This window comes from Phyllobates terribilis, unplaced genomic scaffold (assembly GCF_046119375.1).
Source record: "Phyllobates terribilis strain yellow unplaced genomic scaffold, ASM4611937v1 Scaffold_1__5_contigs__length_1240528914, whole genome shotgun sequence".
Classification (NCBI taxonomy): Eukaryota; Metazoa; Chordata; class Amphibia; order Anura; family Dendrobatidae; genus Phyllobates; species Phyllobates terribilis.
Window position 1 is genome coordinate 317,285,319 of NW_027362761.1, and position 19,579 is coordinate 317,304,897.

The window sequence follows — 19,579 nt, forward strand, 5'->3', positions numbered from 1 at the left end:
AAAAGAGTTGGAAGGAGTTCATGCCTACAGATAAGTGGGATAAAATATCTAACTTGCCTTCCTCTAGCCTGACATGGCCAGTTTTAGGGAATAATAGATTTGTTTAAACTATTCAGCACATACAGATAAGATATAGTGCAGTATGGTATGACGTCCTTTAGGTCCAGGTAGCATTTGTCTCATTCACACTTCTATGTTTTCTTCTATCTGCTGACAGTAGAGAACCAGGCACACTGTGACTTTGTAAAGCTACGGAATATGTTGATCCGGACTCATATGCATGACCTCAAGGATGTTACATGTGACGTACATTATGAGAACTACAGAGCCCAGTGTATCCAGCAGATGACAAGGTAAGGAGCCCTTAAATAATACTGGCGCTCTCAGGAGATAGGTGGACGGTTCCTCCTATACAAATCTAACTGCTCATTATTAGCTTGACTTAATTGGGGATTAAATCTGAAATACAAGTTGCTATACATTTTTACGATAGTAGTTTATATCTTCTTTATCTAAACACGAAAAGAAACTGGTAAATAATCATTTCCCAGGTACAAGTACATAACAAAGGTTGTCTAGGCATGTACCTTTGAGTTAGCTCATTAATATCAGATTGGTGAGGGTCTTACGCAAGGGACTCTCACTGATCAGCTATAATAAGCTGATCAGTGTGGGAGTCGGATGTCAGACCACCACCAATCTGATATTTATGACCTATCCTCAATACTAGATGATCTGACAACCCCTTTAATGCTTTCTATTTTTTAACGGAGGAGGGTTATTTGACGGATTTACCATAGTAATATGCATATACAACATATTTCTTACCCTTTGATGGATTGAGAAGCTGTAAGAACATTGCCACAGATCCCCCATCTAATTTTGTATCTTCCGTCAGTTTCCTCTTGGCCTTATGAATAGTCTTATGGCCTTAAATTCTGCATTACTGGATTATTGAAGGCATTTTCTGAACTTAATATTTCTTAAAAAGCCGACTTGTATTTTAGACTTGGTGAGAACTAAATCACTTTGTGTATTAAAGCATCTTTGTGACTTACACAAAATAACCCAGCAAACTTATCCCGGAATAAGTTTGTTCAGTAAAGTCTGCTGAATGTTCCCCTTTGGTGTTTATTGATGTGGTGATATATGCTAAGAGCGCTGCGTATTAGCTGGGGCAGTAGATAGAGGCATATACTGATGGGTAGTTGTCTTAAATAGTGACGGTGTTTGAATACGACATGAAAAATAACTTATATCAAACTTTGCAACTTTAAAAAATTATCTCTAATCTAATACAAAATATAACAATAAATCAGGAAGCCTCAATATTGTAAAGTACTGAGTCACACCCACCACTGATTGAATATTGATGGCTTATTAAAGGAAAAGTCATCAATCTTTAACTTTCCCAAAACATCTTTAACCCCAGCATTGCCTTGGTATAGAGCTGTTCACTCATCAATGAATTTCCCTTATTTATTTTGCTCACTTATATAGCGCCATTAATCTCCACAGCACTTTACACATCTCATTATCTCTGTCCCCATTGGGGCTCACAATCTATATTTCCTATCAGTATGTCTTTGAAGTGTGGGAGGAAACCGGAGAACCCGGAGGAAACCCACGCAAACACGGGGAGAACATACAAACTCCTTGCAGATGTTGTCCTTGGTTGGATTTGAACCCAGAACCCTAGCAATATAATGCAACAAAACTAACCACTGAGCCACCATGCTTCATTATTGCATATTTCAGGAGTAAAATATGTTTCAGCAGTCATTTTTGTATTACTAAAATGCATCTTATGAAACCAGGTGTTCTTTTGCTATGTGTCTGGTGCCACAGTGCTTGAATCTTAGACTCATCTGGGCTAATTTATAAGTTTTGTTACTCTCTCATTCCAAAATAACTGGTTTTGGACTGTACATGTATAGAAAGTTAAACCCAAACTGCATAACTACATGCTGGTGGTTTATTGGCCTTAAATTTAGTGCCAGGTTTGCCTGAAAGGGGTTGTCCCATAACAAAAGTACATTTTAGTCAATAGGTCTTGGAATATTGATAAGTTCCACAATTGTTTGTATTAAAAAAACAACTGTCCCTGTGCAGAGATAAGCTTATAGATGTGCCCATGTTGTGCACTGTGTTATTTGCTGTGTCCAACCATGTAAAGTTTCTGCATTTTATGGTCGCACATACACCGCTTTTGGCAGGGAAGAAAGCATAAGTGAATATACGGCAGGGACTCTCAGCTGTTTGTGTGTGAGGAAACACATTTCCCTACCTGTTTGTTTTATAGAATGGTAGAATGTTAGAGTTGGAAGGGACCTCCAGGATCATCGTGTCCAACCCCTGCTCAATGCAGGATTCACTAAACCATCTCAGACATGTCTGTCTGTCCAGTCTCTGTTTGAAGACTTCCATTGAAGGAGCACCCACCAGCTCTTATGGCAGCCTGTTCCACTCATTGATCACCTTCACTGTCAAAAAGTGTATAGAATCATCACAGGAGCGAATTTTTTCTGCAGTGTCACCAGTCAGTAGCCTAAGAGCTATGGCGGCTGCCAGAGTTCTTACCTCACTGACTTTATTTGATAATGAGCTCACAGGGTTGGTGACACAGCTGAAACACTCAAACACTTGTTCCTGTTACAAAACAAGCAGGCAGGGAAATTTATTTCCTCACACGGAGAGTCCCTGCCGTATACTGAGAGTCCCTGTCTTGTCCCTGTATATTCACTTATACTTCTCTGGCCAGGGCTGTTTATTCGCGACCATGAAACTGCAGCAGCTCTACATAGTTGGACACAGCAAAAAACACAGTGCATAGCAGAGGCACATAGAACAACCCCTTTAAACCTAAATGTACCCATGAAATGTCTGTTGAACGAATGCTTGAATAATATTTTCGGAGTCCCCCGGCTGAGCGATCATGTGTTTACAGTGGGGGTAGAAAGTTGGCCACTGTCAGACACCTCTGGCAATGGTTTATCTCCTCTGGGAAGAAAAGGATCAAAAGTTTATTAATTCCCAGTTTTTCTCTCTCCCAACAACTGATTTGATAGACGAGTGAGAGGGAGAGAGATGATGGTTAGCTGGCCCCACCGAAAGCTGACTTTAATGCGTATGGAGCCGTACGTCATAATTTGATCCTAAAGAGAGAAAAATGTACAGAAAATCCTTCAATTTCTCTTCTTCTCTTTAAGCCAGGGATGTCAAACTCAAACATACAGAGGGCCACATTGAAAAATTTGTACAAAGTCGTGGGCCAACCAGTATACAGTATAATAGGCCCCACATAGTCCTCATACAGAATAATGGACCCCAGATAGTCCTCCATACAGAATAATGGGCCCCACATAGGGGTGATGGTTCTGGTGTCGCGGGCCAAATAAAACCACCATGCGGGCCACATTTGGCCCACGGGTCAGAGTTTGACATGTATGCTGTAACTAGCAAAAACTACAGGAAAGCTGCGCTGTGTGAGCAAGGCATAAATATCTGGTATGCTAATCAATGATTACTGACAGGGTTGGCATCGGTTGCAGCTTGAATTCTGTGGAAGGCTCTGGGCAAAATGTTTGGGGTCTTACCCTTACTCAGCCTTAGTAAGGTGCTTGGACAACTATTGTCTGCCTGTTTGCACAGTTATTAACACCATGAATGTGATAAGGTAATAAAAAAGATCAGTATGTTCTGTTTATTGGTAAATCCTGTCGTGTACAAATAAAGTCCTTGGATCCGAAATGCTGGAAAATTCTAACTTTAATACCATTAACAGAATAACGCTTGTGCCATCACAGAGCTTTCAATTAACTTATCTTATAACCCTATTAACCTACAGTCTGATACATATTCAGTTCTGAATTATTACATTTTATCACTTTTTGTCTTTTAAAGGCATGAAGAAGTTTTGAACACAGCAGAAAGGTTAGGGTTAAACTTAAGTAACATTTTGCCGCCGAATGTTCACATTATATGCTGTCTAATAATTTAAGACAATTTAATAAAACACTTAGGGTCTTACTAATCTGTATGTATGAATGTCTGCTCCCCTGTGGCTGTAAGAAATAAAGCCTGAAGTGACTGTCATCGTGACGATGTCCTTCCTTGGCAGTCATATGATTAAATCACTTGACCGCATTGCCTTGGCTTCTTCCGCTTGGGATGTGGGTGCCGGGTGGCATTAATGCAAAAAAAGAGCAGAATAAGGAATTAAAAATCTGCAGCATGTTTTGAATTGTACGCAATTTTTTTCCACTACATGTGGATGAGGATATGCCATTCACTTACATTGTACTGTAAATTGCTGCAAAGTTTTGCAACAGAGTCATCACTTAATAGACTTTGCTTCATGTCTGTACATGGCTCAACTCTTTTGTGTCTGTCTACAGCTTCTGAAATAGGAGCTCTACAGTATAAAGTAGGACTGTAAATGGAAGTTAACGTTACCTAAGACGTGTTTTTCTGTTTTATCTTTAAAGGGGTTGGCCAGTACTAGGACAACTCCTTCTTAAACCAAATGTCTGGCCCCAATAAAATAATAAAGCTTATACTCACCTCCCGTGCCGGCTCCATTCTAGTGGTGCCAGCACTTGCGGTCTCGGGGCTGTGATGCAGTGGAATGACAGGTGATGCCCGGCGCCCAATCAGCGCTGGTGTCACAGTCTCTACCTTTGGACAAACTAAACATGAAGAGTAAGTCAGGGCTGCAGCTGATCCCAGACTTCCTCTTCATGCTCAGTTTCTCCAAAGGTAGAGACTGTGACACCAGCGCTGATTGGGCGCCAGGCATAACCTGTCATTCCACTGCATCACAGCCCCGGGACCGCGAGTGCGGACACCGCTGGAACAAAGCCGGCACGGGAGGTAAGTATAGGCTTTATTATTTTATTGAGGCCGAACATTTAGTTTAAGAAGGGGTTGTCCTAGTAATGGACAACCCCTTTAAAGGTGATGGACTCCTTTGACATTGAAAAAAATTGTTTTACATATTAGTGCTTACTTTTATATCTTAAAATATTATTAAGTTTGAGTCTGCAATCTTCCTTCATTCATTTTCAAACTCCTTCATATGTAATTTATAGCCTGATCCAAGTTTCAGATTTTCCTTTTGTGGGAGTGTCTCTCCCAGTAATATAGGCTGGATGTGATGTCTGTGTGTATCCAGGGTGCTGCTGTCTTCACTTGCTTTCCTGTATCAGCACAGCTCCAGAACTGCACATATTTCCTCTCCATATGCTTTCCTCCTTTTCTATAGCCTGTTTTCTCTGCCCTACAAGATGCTTTATAATTGACCATGCTGCGGACATATGTGTATAATCCCCTTCCTTCCTGCTATCCCTAACACTGAGAGAAAGGAGGGGAGGGGAAAAGATACCAAGTCAGGAGCAGGAGCTCTGACACATTTGTATCTTTTTTGCAGAGCATTCAGCTATATAAAGGACTTGGGGTATGTGCACACGATCAGTAATCGCTGCGGATTGGATGCAGTGCACTTGCGCTGCGTGCAATCCGCAGCGGCCAGATGTTACAGCATAGTGGATGTGATTTAAAGAAATCCCATGTCCACTATGTGTCTCTGTGCTCCTGTGGATCACCCACGGACATGCGGCGCATCTTTCCAGACAGCAGTATGTCAATTTCTCTTGTGGAGTCGCTAGTCTCCACAAGAGAAATTAGATCAATACCTTGTATTGATTGCGGTGAATCCGCATGGTTCAATGAACACATGCGGATACACCTGCGTGCAGCACGTTGGACGCAGAATAAAGTATACTGCATATGCTGCCCATACCGATCGTGTGCACATACCCATACTGAGTAGAGTCACTGAGCAACAAAATGGTACATTTTTAATGAAGACTGTTTAGAAGGTTACTTAATTTTGCATTTTAGAAGCAAATGAACAATGAAAAAATCTGTGCAAAGGTGTAAATAAGCTTTGAGTGCCTGGTTGAGCACCCTGTGCAGTTATATACTGTGGAAGGCCTATATGCAGTGGGAAATATGCCCAGTACGTTAAACGGAACCTGTCATGTAGAAACAAGCTATTAATCTGTAGATATGGGGTTAATCTGCAGGTTAATAGCTATCTAACATTGAGCGGCTGCCGCATTGTGAGCCTCACTGCCGAAAGGAAATTAACTTTATTCCCCCGACAACCTCACTGTTTTAGTCATAGGGGTGCACGACTTTAATGATGTCAGGCATTGTCGGGGGCATGGTTACCACTACTGTTCTCGATGCACTGAGCAGTGACTGCAACCGTGCTGATCGCACCCCTGTTGGCTGAAAGAGCAAGGCTGCCAAGGGGAATGAAATTAATTTCCTCCTGGCAGCGGGGCTCTCAGTGCGGCGGCCGCACAGTGCCAGAATGCTATAACCTGCAAATTAAACCCATAGTTGCAGATAAATTGCGTATTTTTACTTCCCTTTAATGGTTAAATACCAACTACTTGCAGTGTGAAAATCAAATAGTATGAGGAAGCTACTGGTTACAGATCCCTTATACAGTAAAGGTAGTCCGGTCCGTCAACAGGTTTTTGCTCTGTAATCTGACAGCATTGTGAGGTAGGGACAGAGACCCTGATGCCAGCGATGTATCACTTAGTTTGCTGGGTGCAGCAGATATGATAGAGAGACAGTTTTCTCTGCTACATATTGAGCAGAGCTCAGTTGTTGAGCTGTGTATAACCTTACCCACACCACAACTTTATGTGTACAATGTATAGTGACAGAAAACTGCTAATCAGTGCTGGGGTCAGGGTTGGACTACCCTGCCTGCATGTGCCAAGTTGTAACAATGTTAATCTCCTGCTGATAAAATGCTGATTGTATTGAAACCACAAAACCCAGCCCAGTATGTGACACATCCCTGTAATCAGGGTCTCTGCTCCTACATTATGGTCCTCTCAGATTACATAGCAAAAACCTGCTGACAGATTCCCTTTCAAGGGTGACTAAACATTTCAGATAGTTTTGATATGGTATATCCACTGTTTAGTAGTTTTGAGTGATGCGGGTCTGGGGTCTGACAGCACCACCGATTGCTCAAAATAAGATTAATAGTGTCCAGGTTATTCTCAAGCTTGAGCCGAACAGGGTATGGGCTCAATAGAAAGTCTGTGGGTTCTAACACCACCCTGCTCGCTTGCGAGGGTAAGCTGAATACTTTCAACTTTTTACTCTGGGCATTCAGCTAGGGTTTCAGGACATAGACCCCCACCCATCAAAACTGCTAAACAGTGACTTCAATATGACAAAACATTTTTAAATGTTTAGTTTCCATTTAAATTCACAATAAATGTTAGGTATGTTAAGAAGAGTACATAAAATATATTTCATGTAGAAAATTTTTATCTATTAGAAATTTCTAAAAAATAATGACTTCCTCGATAAGAACCTTGAGGTACATGAAGTTAGCTAGGGGATGATATTCTTTCAGCAAAGGTGATATGCAAGTAACAATGACAGCCAAACAATTCTTCTTCATTGCTTACTCATTGCTCATACACCGCGTCTTGTCTTTTGCAGCAAACTGACTCAGGATAACAGGATAGAGAGCCCCATCCCTATCCTTCCACTGCCAACCCCAGACGCAGAAACAGAGAAGCTCATAAAAATGAAGGATGAAGAGGTAAGTAATACGATCGCCAGGCTGTTCTGCTCATTGCACTGGACACGATGATTGGAGTAGATGATGAGCCTTTCTTAGAATTACCTTAAGGTGCATTAAGACAAGTTGATTTTGGATTCCTACTTTAGAAGCCAAGCTACTATGATCCACAACATTTTTTAATTAACTATAACTAAACTGAAATCCTGTTTGTTCTCTAAATTAGAACCGTCAGACCTATAAAATCCACTGTCCTATTAACTGAGATCTGTTATAGCATACAAATAGGATTTACATCGGAGCGAGTGATCTACTTTTATTCTGTGAACTTTTAATATGATGATCAATAAAGTAATGCTGCAAACTGATACAGGTTTGAGATGGTTGTAGTTTGTATATATTGCCACTAGGTGGCACACTGGTTCAGTGATTGGACTAAGTTCTCAGCATGGAAGACTACCTCAGGATGGATCGCCGTCCTCTCTCCTTAGGAATGGTTTCAGAGTTATAAGTTTACACTGGAGATTAGTCGTAGAGGAAGCATATATGATATGGTGGAGGAATGAACATACATGAAGAAACACACATAGAAAGGATATGCACTGTAATACTGCATTGTGAAGAATTCACAGTGTAAAGCTGTCGTATGAGATAAGAGAAATGTCTGTTTTTGTTTTTGCAAATAACACTTGTCCATGGGCTTTAAAGCCGGCCACACATATTAGATAACTGTCGGCAGAACATATGTTCGGCACTCTGCTACCTCTCTCGACTCCTCATACCCACAAGCGCCCCACTCAGCCACATGAGCATTTGTGTTTTAGGGTATGTGCACACGATGCAGAAATGAAGCAGAAAATTTCTGCATCATTTCTGCATCTCCCTGGCAGAAAAAACGCAAGCAGATTGTGCATGCGTTTTTCCTGCAGAATACATGCGGATCCACATGCAGATTCACATGCGTTTCCGCATGCAGATTGACAAGCGCTTTCCAGGCGATTTTAGCATCACCTGGAAAGTGCTTGATAACTAGGTCACACTATATAAATCCATGCAAACAGCATGGATCTATATAGTGTGACCCGAGAGAGTGTATATACTTACCTCCGATGGCCCGCGCTGTCCTGCTCACTCCGTTCTCCCGGCTGCCGGCAACTTTGAATTGAAAGACCTGCCGACGTCAGCGTCACGTGACCCGTCACATGACTCTGACGTCACCGCAGGTCCTACAACTCACTGCAAGTGCCGGGAACCAAGCGGGAGCGCTGCGCGGGCCGACAGAAGGTAAGAATACATTTATTATTTTTTTTATTCTTTTTTTTTTAATGGTACCTGGGTGTGGATGAGACTCTCCTCTCCTCCACACCCGGGTACCATCCGCATATTAGAACGCGCTAATAACGCAAGTACAAATGCTGTCTTGCGGAATTGGCGCGTTCTAATGCAAGTCAATGGCGGCGAAATCGCCGCGTTTCCGCAAAATTAATTGACATGCTGCGGATTTTTGACCGCAGCGTTAACGCTGCGGAAAAATCCGCATCATGAGCACAGCACATGCGGATTTCCATTGGGGAACATTGCTTCCCTTCTACCATGCGTTTTTCATGCGTTTCCGCGGCGTTTACGCAACTGAAAAAACGCCGCGGAAACGCATGAAATACGCATCGTGTGAACTCAGCCTTAAACAGGAAGAGATGGGAAAGCTGCTGCCAGATGCCTTGTCTACCTCAGAAACAAAAGGATTGGGCTTTGAAATTCCTGTTAAGGTCTCCATACATATCAGATGGTCGTCCACTCCCGCCGAAATTGGTGGATTCAGCTGACTTTTATCCAGTGTGTTTGCGGAGCCTTAAAGGGGTTATCCAGGACTTTTAATTTTTTTTTTTACTTCAGGCCTAGAACTAACAAGAAAGTTTCTACCTGCTTGTTGTGCTCCGTTCCAATCTCAGCAGCTTCTGCTGACGTCACGTCCACAGAGCAGCTGCTTCTCTTCCACTCTGCTCTGTTGATGGGGCGTGACTGCGGGCATCATGCTGATTGACAGCCGGCTCCCGGCTGCCTAACTGCAGCCAGCTGTCAATCAGCATTAGATCAGCAGTCATGCCCTGTCAACAGAGCAGCCTGGAAGAAGAAGAGCTGCTCTGTTAACGTGGGGCAGCTTAATCGCCAGCAGGAGTGGTCACTGAATGCTTTGTTCCAGGTTAGTATTTAGACCCATGGTAAAAAAAAAAAAAAATAGTCCTGGACAACCCCTTTAACTAGTCTGCAAGTAAATGGTGCTGAGTTGCAACAGCATGCACAGCCCAGGGGCGTAAGTGCCAATGTTTTTGGAAATAAAGAAGACCCTATTTCTTTTCTCCGACAGCCCCTTTGGAGCTTTAACCTTAACAAGTATATGTATATTATTAGGTCTGTTTTGTAACACTTCTAGTCAATTTAACTTCTGGTCAAAAGTTGTTAGTCTGACAGTTTTTTTTATCTAATGTACCCCAATAATGCACGTTATGGTCTGTTTGTGACTCTTCTGTTTGTTCTATGGAGTGAGAAGAGATTACTGTCAGCCTGGCACCTGCAGCACTGTTTATCCTGGAGGAAAGTTTCTGGCAAGGTGTTAGCACATTAAAGACTAAAGCTGGCAGGTGAACAGCTCTCTCCCCCATAAACATGAGGCATGCATACTTCTTGCCATAGGGAGCAGGGAATAACTGACATCACTTGTACAGCTTATCACTGGGGAGTAGCAAAGAATTGGATATATTGCATTTTAAAAGGTTTGCCCAGGAATTTTTTTTTAGAAATGGTCTATGAGCAGGAAATATGTTAAAATAAGAAATACCAGTTAAATGCTCCGGGATCCAATCTTAATGCTCTATGGGTCTGAGGCAAGTGATTGGCTAGAGTAGTCATGTGCTGCTGTATAGTAAAAAAAAATGGCGGGGACCAGGAGTGACAGTGGATTATACAGGTAAACCTGTTTGTTTTTTTGTTTTTAATTATATTATATATTTCTTTCTTCTTTCCGACAGCAGACGTTAGCAGACTGATGCAAATTAGATTTCGTTAGCAGGTTCCACTGAAAAATATCTACAGTATGAGTGTAGCCATTTTAGCCAGTGTATCTTATAGCCTACTTTCAGTAAGTAGGGATGGTGCGTATGGATTCTCAGGACCTGGTCGATCAGCCATATCAGTTATCTGTGGCCGCCAGATAGAAAGACCTGTAAACCGCCTCCGACCCAACAGCATCCTCGGCTCTTCTTTTGATTTAGGTGGTCTGGCACTACATCACATTGCAACGATGATGTTGCACACGGATCCTAAGAGGTGGGAGGCAGTTCTCTTTGTTTTCCGATCACTGATGTGGCCGTTGCATCGGGTCCTGAGAATCGATTCGCACCATCTCTATCAGTAAGATAATGTTTTAGGTTTTCACCCCAGACAAAGCCTCAGCGAAACGCAAGTCAGGTGTGTTTTTCCTGGGTGGGTATATGTATATGATTTGTTATGGCTACATCTTTTACCCATAAATATTTTGATTGTCCTCTTTTTGGCTGTTGAGAGATCCATCTCCCAATAACTGGCTGTACTAAACAGTACTTTAGTACACGCAGTTATTGGGTAGCTTTTTATATTTTGGTGGTATTCTTTATACATATCCATGTGCATGTATAGTGACGTAACTGATATACGGTAACTATTTAGCCACCACTAATAAACCATTCACTTCACATACCCTTGGATTTTCTTTTATGATTTCCATCATGACAGCTACCTGACTGACTATTGCTGAGTGATGAATGTTTTGGGGAGTAAATAGTTTTGCGATTCAATCCCCGCTACTATTGTTTATAAACTCTGTCACTAGTGTTTTTTCTACATTATGATAGCCATTTACTCCATTCACTCAACAAAATGCATTTTTCGTATGCCTGTTATATTTATAGTCTCCTTTTTATCATAATTGGAATCTTTTTCTACATAATGTCTTGCACTTTTTCATTCCTTTTTTTCGGAATATTTTAGATAGCTGATTTACATTTCTTAATATGTTGTGTAGGTGTCACGCCAGGTGTAGGAAAGACTTAGTGCAACACAGAGGGAAAGGGAGCCCAGACACTAGGGAAAGGGGGGAGTGGAGACTTCCTAGCCTGGTCTAGTGTCACCTTGTCTCAACTACTGTCCCTATATTGCCTCTTCAGCAATTGCCGCACGCGTGCCTCGCCCTGTCTTTCCCTGGCGTATGGCTAAGGCTAGGGATGGGAAGAGATGAGCACTAGTCGATCTCCACTAAACTCTATAGACAACAAGGGTAGACAAACAGGGGGAGAATGCTTAGCTTTAGTTCACTCCAGACAAATGCGAACTCGGCCTCAAGCTCCAGAGAGGATGAAGTACTGCTCTTGCTAATCCTTCACAAGTTGAAATGAATATAGCCTGCACCTCCCTCTCAGATACACCAGGTATATATACACTCAGGCCAGGGAGCTAATTACCAGAGGGAGGTAGCAGCTAGGTCCTTGAGACAGGCTCTCATCTAAGAAGATGTCTGTAATGCCAAACGTAGAGATCTCCTGCAACCAACTGCAGGGCGACTGTCTGTCACCTCTGATACACCCGTAACAGTAGGGATGATCACATTTTTATTTGTGATGATTTTGTAGAGATGAGTAATGTCCTTAGCTTTATCTGATTCAATCTTTTTTTCTTCCAGCTGCGGAGAATGCAAGAAATGTTGCAGAAAATGCAGCAGCAGATACAAGAGCAATGAAGGTCCAATCCTGATGGCACTTATTCCTCACATTGCCTGCTTCCCAACCTGTCACTTCAAGGACCAGTTTGGAGATGGATGTGGTACCCTTGGACTCATTACAGTATCTTATTTATTGTCCTCAAATACCCGTCCAATATGAACTCCTCCCTCTGTTGGCTCATCCCGTTTCTCTAGAACGTCCCTTCTTGGAGCCAAGCACATATCAAGCTGAAGTCTGCTCTCTGTTACAGCCGTGATCATCACCAATACAATAACGAGTTGCAGCAAATCCATCTTTTATGCCATATTCGAGGTGTTGTCAGGACTGTTGCAAACATGTATTGGAAGCCGCACCCATGGACCTACTGGGTGATAATTCCTATGTATCCTGCATCTTCCACAAGGCTCTGTCCTTTACACAGAAGGGATGTTTTTTGGGAAGGGAGGCGTCTGAGTAATTGTTTTCTACCTACACATTACCCCTGCTCTACAAGAAGCTTGTGTTTTTTTTTTTATTTGTACAGTGTTGCAGTTTCTTGGACTCAGGACTTATTTTTTTGTTGTTTTGCTGTACCAATGTTTACTCAGTTACTTGACCAATAATCCGCTAATTATTAGAGAGCACCAGAGGAAGTATTGCCTGGACAGCAGTGCAAAGGGATGCACAGCGCTTACACTGGGTTTCACACATGACGTCATCAGGTGCAGGTAGCGCTCTACTGTTCTCCGTCAGGCTGCGTCCATCCATTGAGGGGCTGTTGCTGCATGTAGATGGATATTAAAATGAAAGCTTTTTTATTTGGAATAGTTTCTCCAAAGAAATACCGTTTCAGCATTATTGCAACCTCATTGTACGGACACAGCTTTAAATGGAATCTGTCAGTACAATTTTACTAGTGAAACTAGTGGTATGACTCTAAGGGCACTAATGCAGCAATAAAAACAATACCAGTTTTGTAGTAATCTGATGTGGCATTGAAGATAAGTCAAACTTTAAAGCCAAATGCAAAATAGTTCATTGGGGGTGTGTTCATACACTTCTTGTGCCTGGATACCCCCCCCCCCCAGTGCACTATCAAGCTAATTTAAATCCTGATTTCTCAGCGCTGGCACACCAGATTATTACAGAACAAGTAACTTTTTAATTGTTTTGCTAGAACCTATAGTCATACCATTAGTCTCAGTGATAATAAGTTCCCTTTAAACTTTTCAGACATTAATATCTACATACATCAGTCGTCTACCATGTTATTAATGAATACATATATGGTGTTTGCCTTACTAAATACCCTTAGTAGTGGAAATAGAGTTGCAGCCTCTACCCAGAATTCACACATTCATGGCCTTTACTGTATTTATGGCCCCATCTGGAAGGGACCAAGCATATCACTATTATTGTGCACTACAGATTGGGGCTGATCATATTTCTATAGCTTTTTGCTTTTTATGTTCTTCTGCACCTAGAGGTGCTCACATATAATGTCTTATTTAATCAGATCACAGTTGGATTATGGAATAGATACATCATTTTACTTTATATATCCTTATTCTGTTTTCCTGCCAGTGTACAGCTGGGCATAAGGAGAAATTCTCTGCCACACTGAAGTGCTATTGCTCCAGGGCTCAAAGCCTATAGTTTTTAGGCAAGTGGATATTCACATTGGCAGGTAGGGTGCTCTGTGGTTAAAACTCGTCTAGAAAAACACATACATTTTACCATTGCTGGTGTTTTATGACGTGGTTTAGGTGTGACATTTCCAACAATTATCACTTATATAAGAAGCTGTGCAGCCATATACCACATTGCAAAATCATGGTAAATGCAAACAGCTTTTGACCGCATGGAACCTATTCTCTTAATTTATGATTATCCAATTAGGTTTTTTTTATGTATGTGTGTTTTACCAATTATCAACTAATGGATTAATGGTTTTCCTTCTTTCAGTAGCTGTGGTCGCTGCACATCAGACATAAAGATTTCTGGTAAAGTACAGAATAAGACTAGGGCTACACCTAGACTTTTTATAGTAAGGCTTTTTAATCTATTAAGTAATCAAAACCTTAATTAGTGATTTTTATCAGATTTCAAAGACTTGTTTGCTTTCCTCTATCACAGAATATATAGCTACTACTTTTTCAATACGCTTATGCAGCAATGATTCTGGGGAGGGATTCTCCATGCATATGATATCAGCATTATATGTGAAGTATGAAATCAGAGGCATACAGAGATTGTATAGGCCTGGTTTATTACTCTGGTAGCATTATTTCTGCTCTTGAGCAATAATCCATAGGACCTAAAGGTGAAGGTGGCCATACACATTCAATAGCTGATGGTCAATCACTATCCCTCTGACCCAAACACACACATGTATGCTCGACTTAGCTAGGCATGCATGGGGTCTGCATGGGGGAGGGGAGTAAGCCATTGACAGACACCTCTGGTGGTGGCTTATTTGCTATGAGAACAAGGGATCGGCATGTTAAAATTCAACGGAAATCAAATTGTCAAGTTTGATTAACCTTAGCCTAAAGTGTATGACCATCTCCAAAGTTCTGCAGGCCCCAGATCATGAATGGTTAACAAGAAGGAATTGAGAGCTGTATCATTACCTGTATGCTCTCTGTTTAGTCATCATTTTTTATATTCTCGTAGAATTACTGTGAGAGAATAGTCTTCTCCTGGAGATCGTGTACACAGTGTCCACATATCACATGTTCTCCACAGCTCGTCACATCCAAATGTCTCATTGTACTATGCAGTTACAGATCATATTTCTACATTGTGTATTAAATACCTATCGCCATCCATTAGTTTTCTATTGTGTAGTTACCAGTGACCATTTTATTCTTGCCTTTATATATATGCTGGTATACACAAACAAGTTCCTTTAATCCTATTAGAGGCATTTAGGGACACAAATAATACTCCTAAATATATAAATCACAGACAAAAACAACTGATTATTTGCTAGGTCGATTTGATCTAAGGTTGGATTCACACATGCCATTTTTTACACAGTTTTTTTAAGAGGATCTTTCACCAGTTTGAGCATGTTAAACTGGCTATATGAGAGATGTAAAAAAACATTGTTTTTATTATTTAATTTCTCCTCTTTGCTGTTGAGATATTAACTTGTATAGTTTAGGGTATAATTTATTCTAGATTTCAACTAGACATTACTGGAGATTTGTCTCTGGGGGCGTGTACTTCTTCTCCTGCATGAGGTTGACCAATCATAAGCGAGCAACGATACACAGGGAAAAAAAAGAACAGAACTTTGCTGAGTTATATAGCACTACAATCCCTTTCAGATCTCATTTTACGGCAGTTAGTGTGAGGAAGAGGGTCAGAGCTGACAGCACTGTGAGATGAGATCTGGAAGGGTTTGTAGTGATACATAACTGAGCACTACTGTATCTCTACATCGTAGCTGCATTTATTTTTTAATTACAAACACTTCCATATTTCATTCCCAGGCAGTCTGTGTCGGAAGGGTGAGAACTGACAGCACTGAAAAGGAGATCTGGAAGTGTTTATAATGATACATAACTAATCTCTGCTGCATCTCTAAGGCTCATTCAGACGACTGTATTACATTCATATTGCATCCGTGTGCTGTATGTATTTAACATTGCAAAGGATAGGAGAAGCTTTGTAATTTATTTATCCATCCATGTAAAACACTGATGACACACTGATGGTTAAAACGGACACACTGATGATACACAGTTGCAAAACACTGATGGCACCGATACCATTTTTTCAAATATGTGTTTAAACATGGAGGTGTGAATGAAGCCTAACAAATTATAACCTAAAATTTGCAAGCTAATATCTGCAATGAAGAGGTGAAATAAAAACTACATTTTCCTCAGCTCTGCAGCCACTATTCCATGATGTGGTCAGTTTAATGTGCTCATACTGATGAAAGGTCCTCTTTAAGGCTTTAAGGAGAGTGGAAACTATTAGGCTGGCTTCACACACACAGCGGTTTTTCCTGCCTATTTTTTTCACTATTTTTTTGTGCATCCAGATTTACATACAAGTCTATAGTGAAATACTAATCACACTACAAACTATTAATTTTTCTCTGTTGCATTTTTAAAAACACAGTACGCTTTTTTGGCCTTTTCATAGGCTTCTTTATAGAACAGTGGGAAAAAAACTAACAAATTAAAAAATTCCACTAAAAACCTATTTGAAGGAGGCCTTAAGGAAAGACTTTGCTCTCTCCTTTTTGTGTATATAAAAAAAAGGAACACTGCCTTAAAAACTGCATGCATAAATCCAGCCTTTAAGAGGTATTGCCGTTACAATAAATAAATGCTACTTGTATAATTAAGTTATACAACTTTCCAATATACTTTCTGTGCCTATTGTGCACGATTTTCAGGATCTCTAATTGCAGTAATTCAAAATGAACCATTTATTGTTTTCTTCCCTGGGCATTGAAATCTGTCCTGGTCATATGATGGACACGCAGCTAGTGACATTGTCAGAGGGGTCACCCCAGCTCTCAGTGTGTGAATCTGGCCTTATACCTGCACTCGATTTCTAAATTGAAAGTGATGCAATATATCAAGTATACAATTCTGTATTCAATCAAGGAATTTCATGTATACAATTCTCTATGTGGAGTTTCTACAAAAATGGCACCACACTTTGAGATTTTATACTATGGGACAGAATTGGACGGAACTAGCAAATTTGATTCCATTAAGTAAAATTTAAAGCTGCATTATTAAATGTCAGATTCTATGATTTTTTTTAACTCCTATGGGTCCGATTTACTATTGCATTAACTCCTGTTTTCTGTCTAGTTTTTGGTGTGTTTAGTCTATTTTTCATTTGCACCTAATTCTTTTAATATTCGCCTTTTTTTAAAATCTGTTTTATATGTATTTACATGTTGTTTTTTTTCATGTTCAGCATTGTGGGTAGAGTTTAGGTTTTACAGATGTTTTTGCCTGATTCACCATTTGTGATTTTTCGCTAATTCGAAAAATTTCTTGCAAATGCACTCCTTGGGTGATTTTATGCACGCCAGACACTTTGGTGCAATTTTTGTGCTATTTTGCAAAACCTGCATTTTTTTTTTTTTGCTCAAAAAAGTCAGAAAAAAGTTTAAGACAAAAATAAAGACCATTTTTAAGATTCCACAAAATGAATCAACTGCGCCATTTTGATGAATTTGGCATATAAAAACCATCTGCGGAAAACACAAAGAAAGAAAAGTGACTTAAAAAAATTGCAAATGATGAATCAGGCTACATGTCTGTCTACATGTTTTAGTCTTTCTTTTTAAGCAGTTTTCTAGTCTACCTTATAAGTGGGAAGCCATGCTTTTCAAGAAAAAAAAGAAGGAATACTTATCCCCAAAATCTCACTTTGATGATCTCTGCTGGGCCGGAAGAGATGGCATGGCCACCCGTGACCAGACTGCTGAGGCCACTGATTGGCTGCAGGGAGAGGTGGCTAGTGGTTGGGATGTCATCTCTTTCATCCCGGCAGAGACATTCTGGAGGATGGATTTTGAGGTTAAGTATACCTTCTTTTTATTATCGTTTATGAGCATGTCTTCCCACTGTTAAGTTATGAAGAAGAGCGGAAAACCCTCTTTAATACCTGTTTTTCAAAGAGGTTTTGCTTTACCATGCTTTGAAAAATTCATATCCCAGAGCTGTATTTGCCCAAGTTTGGATTCTATATTTTGACTTCTGTTTTCTTTGGCATTTATGGCTCTGTAATAGGAAATGAACTCTGTTCGTCTCCTTACTGCAAATATTTGATAATCCGGCACTTTTCAAGTCCAGTGAACCAAAGGAATTTTACTTGTAATAGACTTTCCAATGAACTTAGATGACATATGAGACCATTTATTATTCCTTATCGACTTATTCCTCAATTTCTAGACTCGTCAGTATAAACAGTTACTTGCAGAATAATAGGTACATAAAGTTATAAACTAGAAATGTTTAACATTAGAGCCTCCACATTCTTCCATACTTGTAATATATTAATAGACACTGACTAGTTGACATTCTTATATTTTGGGAATGAAGGGGTAAGCAAACCCACTGCCTGTTAATCCGGTGCCTCTGTCACCTTATATGTAAGGTGGAACCTGTGCCCTATTGTACGACTGTCTAAAAGTAACCCGCCTCCTACAGTGCATATCCACCCAGTGATTATTTTGTTATACTGATTGTTGCTGTAATTAATGTTTACAACCTGAGAATCCTAATAAACCTACATAAAATATGTGATCCCGACTGTTCTGTAATATTCTGGACCTTCCGGTGTTTCTTCATCTTAGTCTGCACAAAGACACATAGAGATCCTGGCAAATTTACTTTAATGATTGTCAATAAAAACAAACTGGATACATGTGACATATAAATGGTCATGAAAGATTTTTTTTTTCTTATTCATAGTTACTGAAAGTCAAAGCCACGTTCACATGTTACGGCCGTGGTGCATTAAATGCAATGTGACTGCAGTGTCTGAACAACCTAAATATAGTTGTCTGCTTTGGACAATTCATTTTCCTTAGACTTCATTCAGACGTTCGTATTTTGCGTCAAGTTCTATCCGTGTTTTTCACAGATAGCCATTCACATGTCCGGACCGAGCAGCCTGTGCAAAATTGTGGAGACATGTCCGATTTTCATCCGAGTGTTGGATCAGAATCTGCAATTCAAGTCTATGGGTCCTTGAAAAAATCAGACAACACTCGGATGGCATCCAAACGCGGTCCGATTTTCTGGACTGTTACTTAGGAAAACGAGGAGAAACTTTTTTTTTTTTCTCCATGTACGAGAAAAACTGAGACCCAGACCAAAGTCCGATCAGAATAATCGGTCCATTTTTTCCATATGTGAGAAAAATGGACGTCTGAATGAGACCTTAGTATGGACTCACAATAATTGTCTGTGCCCACTGTCGGGTGCATACGCTCAGTAGGTATGTGCTCAACTGTGACCTCTGTCAGGAAGTATGCCGAGGCATCTGTTCACCATAGGAACCCACTGTATAGAAACGTATACCTCACCTTATATGTTTCTTTGCTGTAACCTACTGTATGGGAAAGTGCAGTCTGCTGTGCTTTCGTATACAGTTAATAAAATGGTATGATCGCACATAGTCATGGCCAAAAGTGTTGGCGCTCTTGAAATTGTTCCAGAAAATGTAGTATTTCTACCAG

The 19,579-nt window shown here is 40.5% G+C and overlaps 1 protein-coding gene across 8 annotated transcripts in view; it reads left to right on the forward strand.

Moving 5' to 3' along the window:
* SEPTIN5 (septin 5) overlaps positions 1–18,636 on the forward strand; it is an 89,675-nt gene extending 71,039 nt beyond the window's left edge. For 6 of the 8 annotated variants that reach the window (XM_073675326.1, XM_073675334.1, XM_073675344.1 and 3 more), the window contains 4 exons: positions 218–353; positions 3,904–3,933; positions 7,540–7,642; positions 12,333–18,636. In XM_073675326.1, coding sequence (XP_073531427.1) covers positions 218–353; positions 3,904–3,933; positions 7,540–7,642; positions 12,333–12,389 — 326 coding nt within the window. In that variant the 3' untranslated portion in view covers positions 12,390–18,636. The remainder of the gene's footprint in view (positions 1–217; positions 354–3,903; positions 3,934–7,539; positions 7,643–12,332) is intronic. The other 2 variants (XM_073675299.1, XM_073675309.1) reach the window with 2 other exon arrangements.
* The last annotated feature ends 943 nt before the right edge of the window (positions 18,637–19,579 follow it).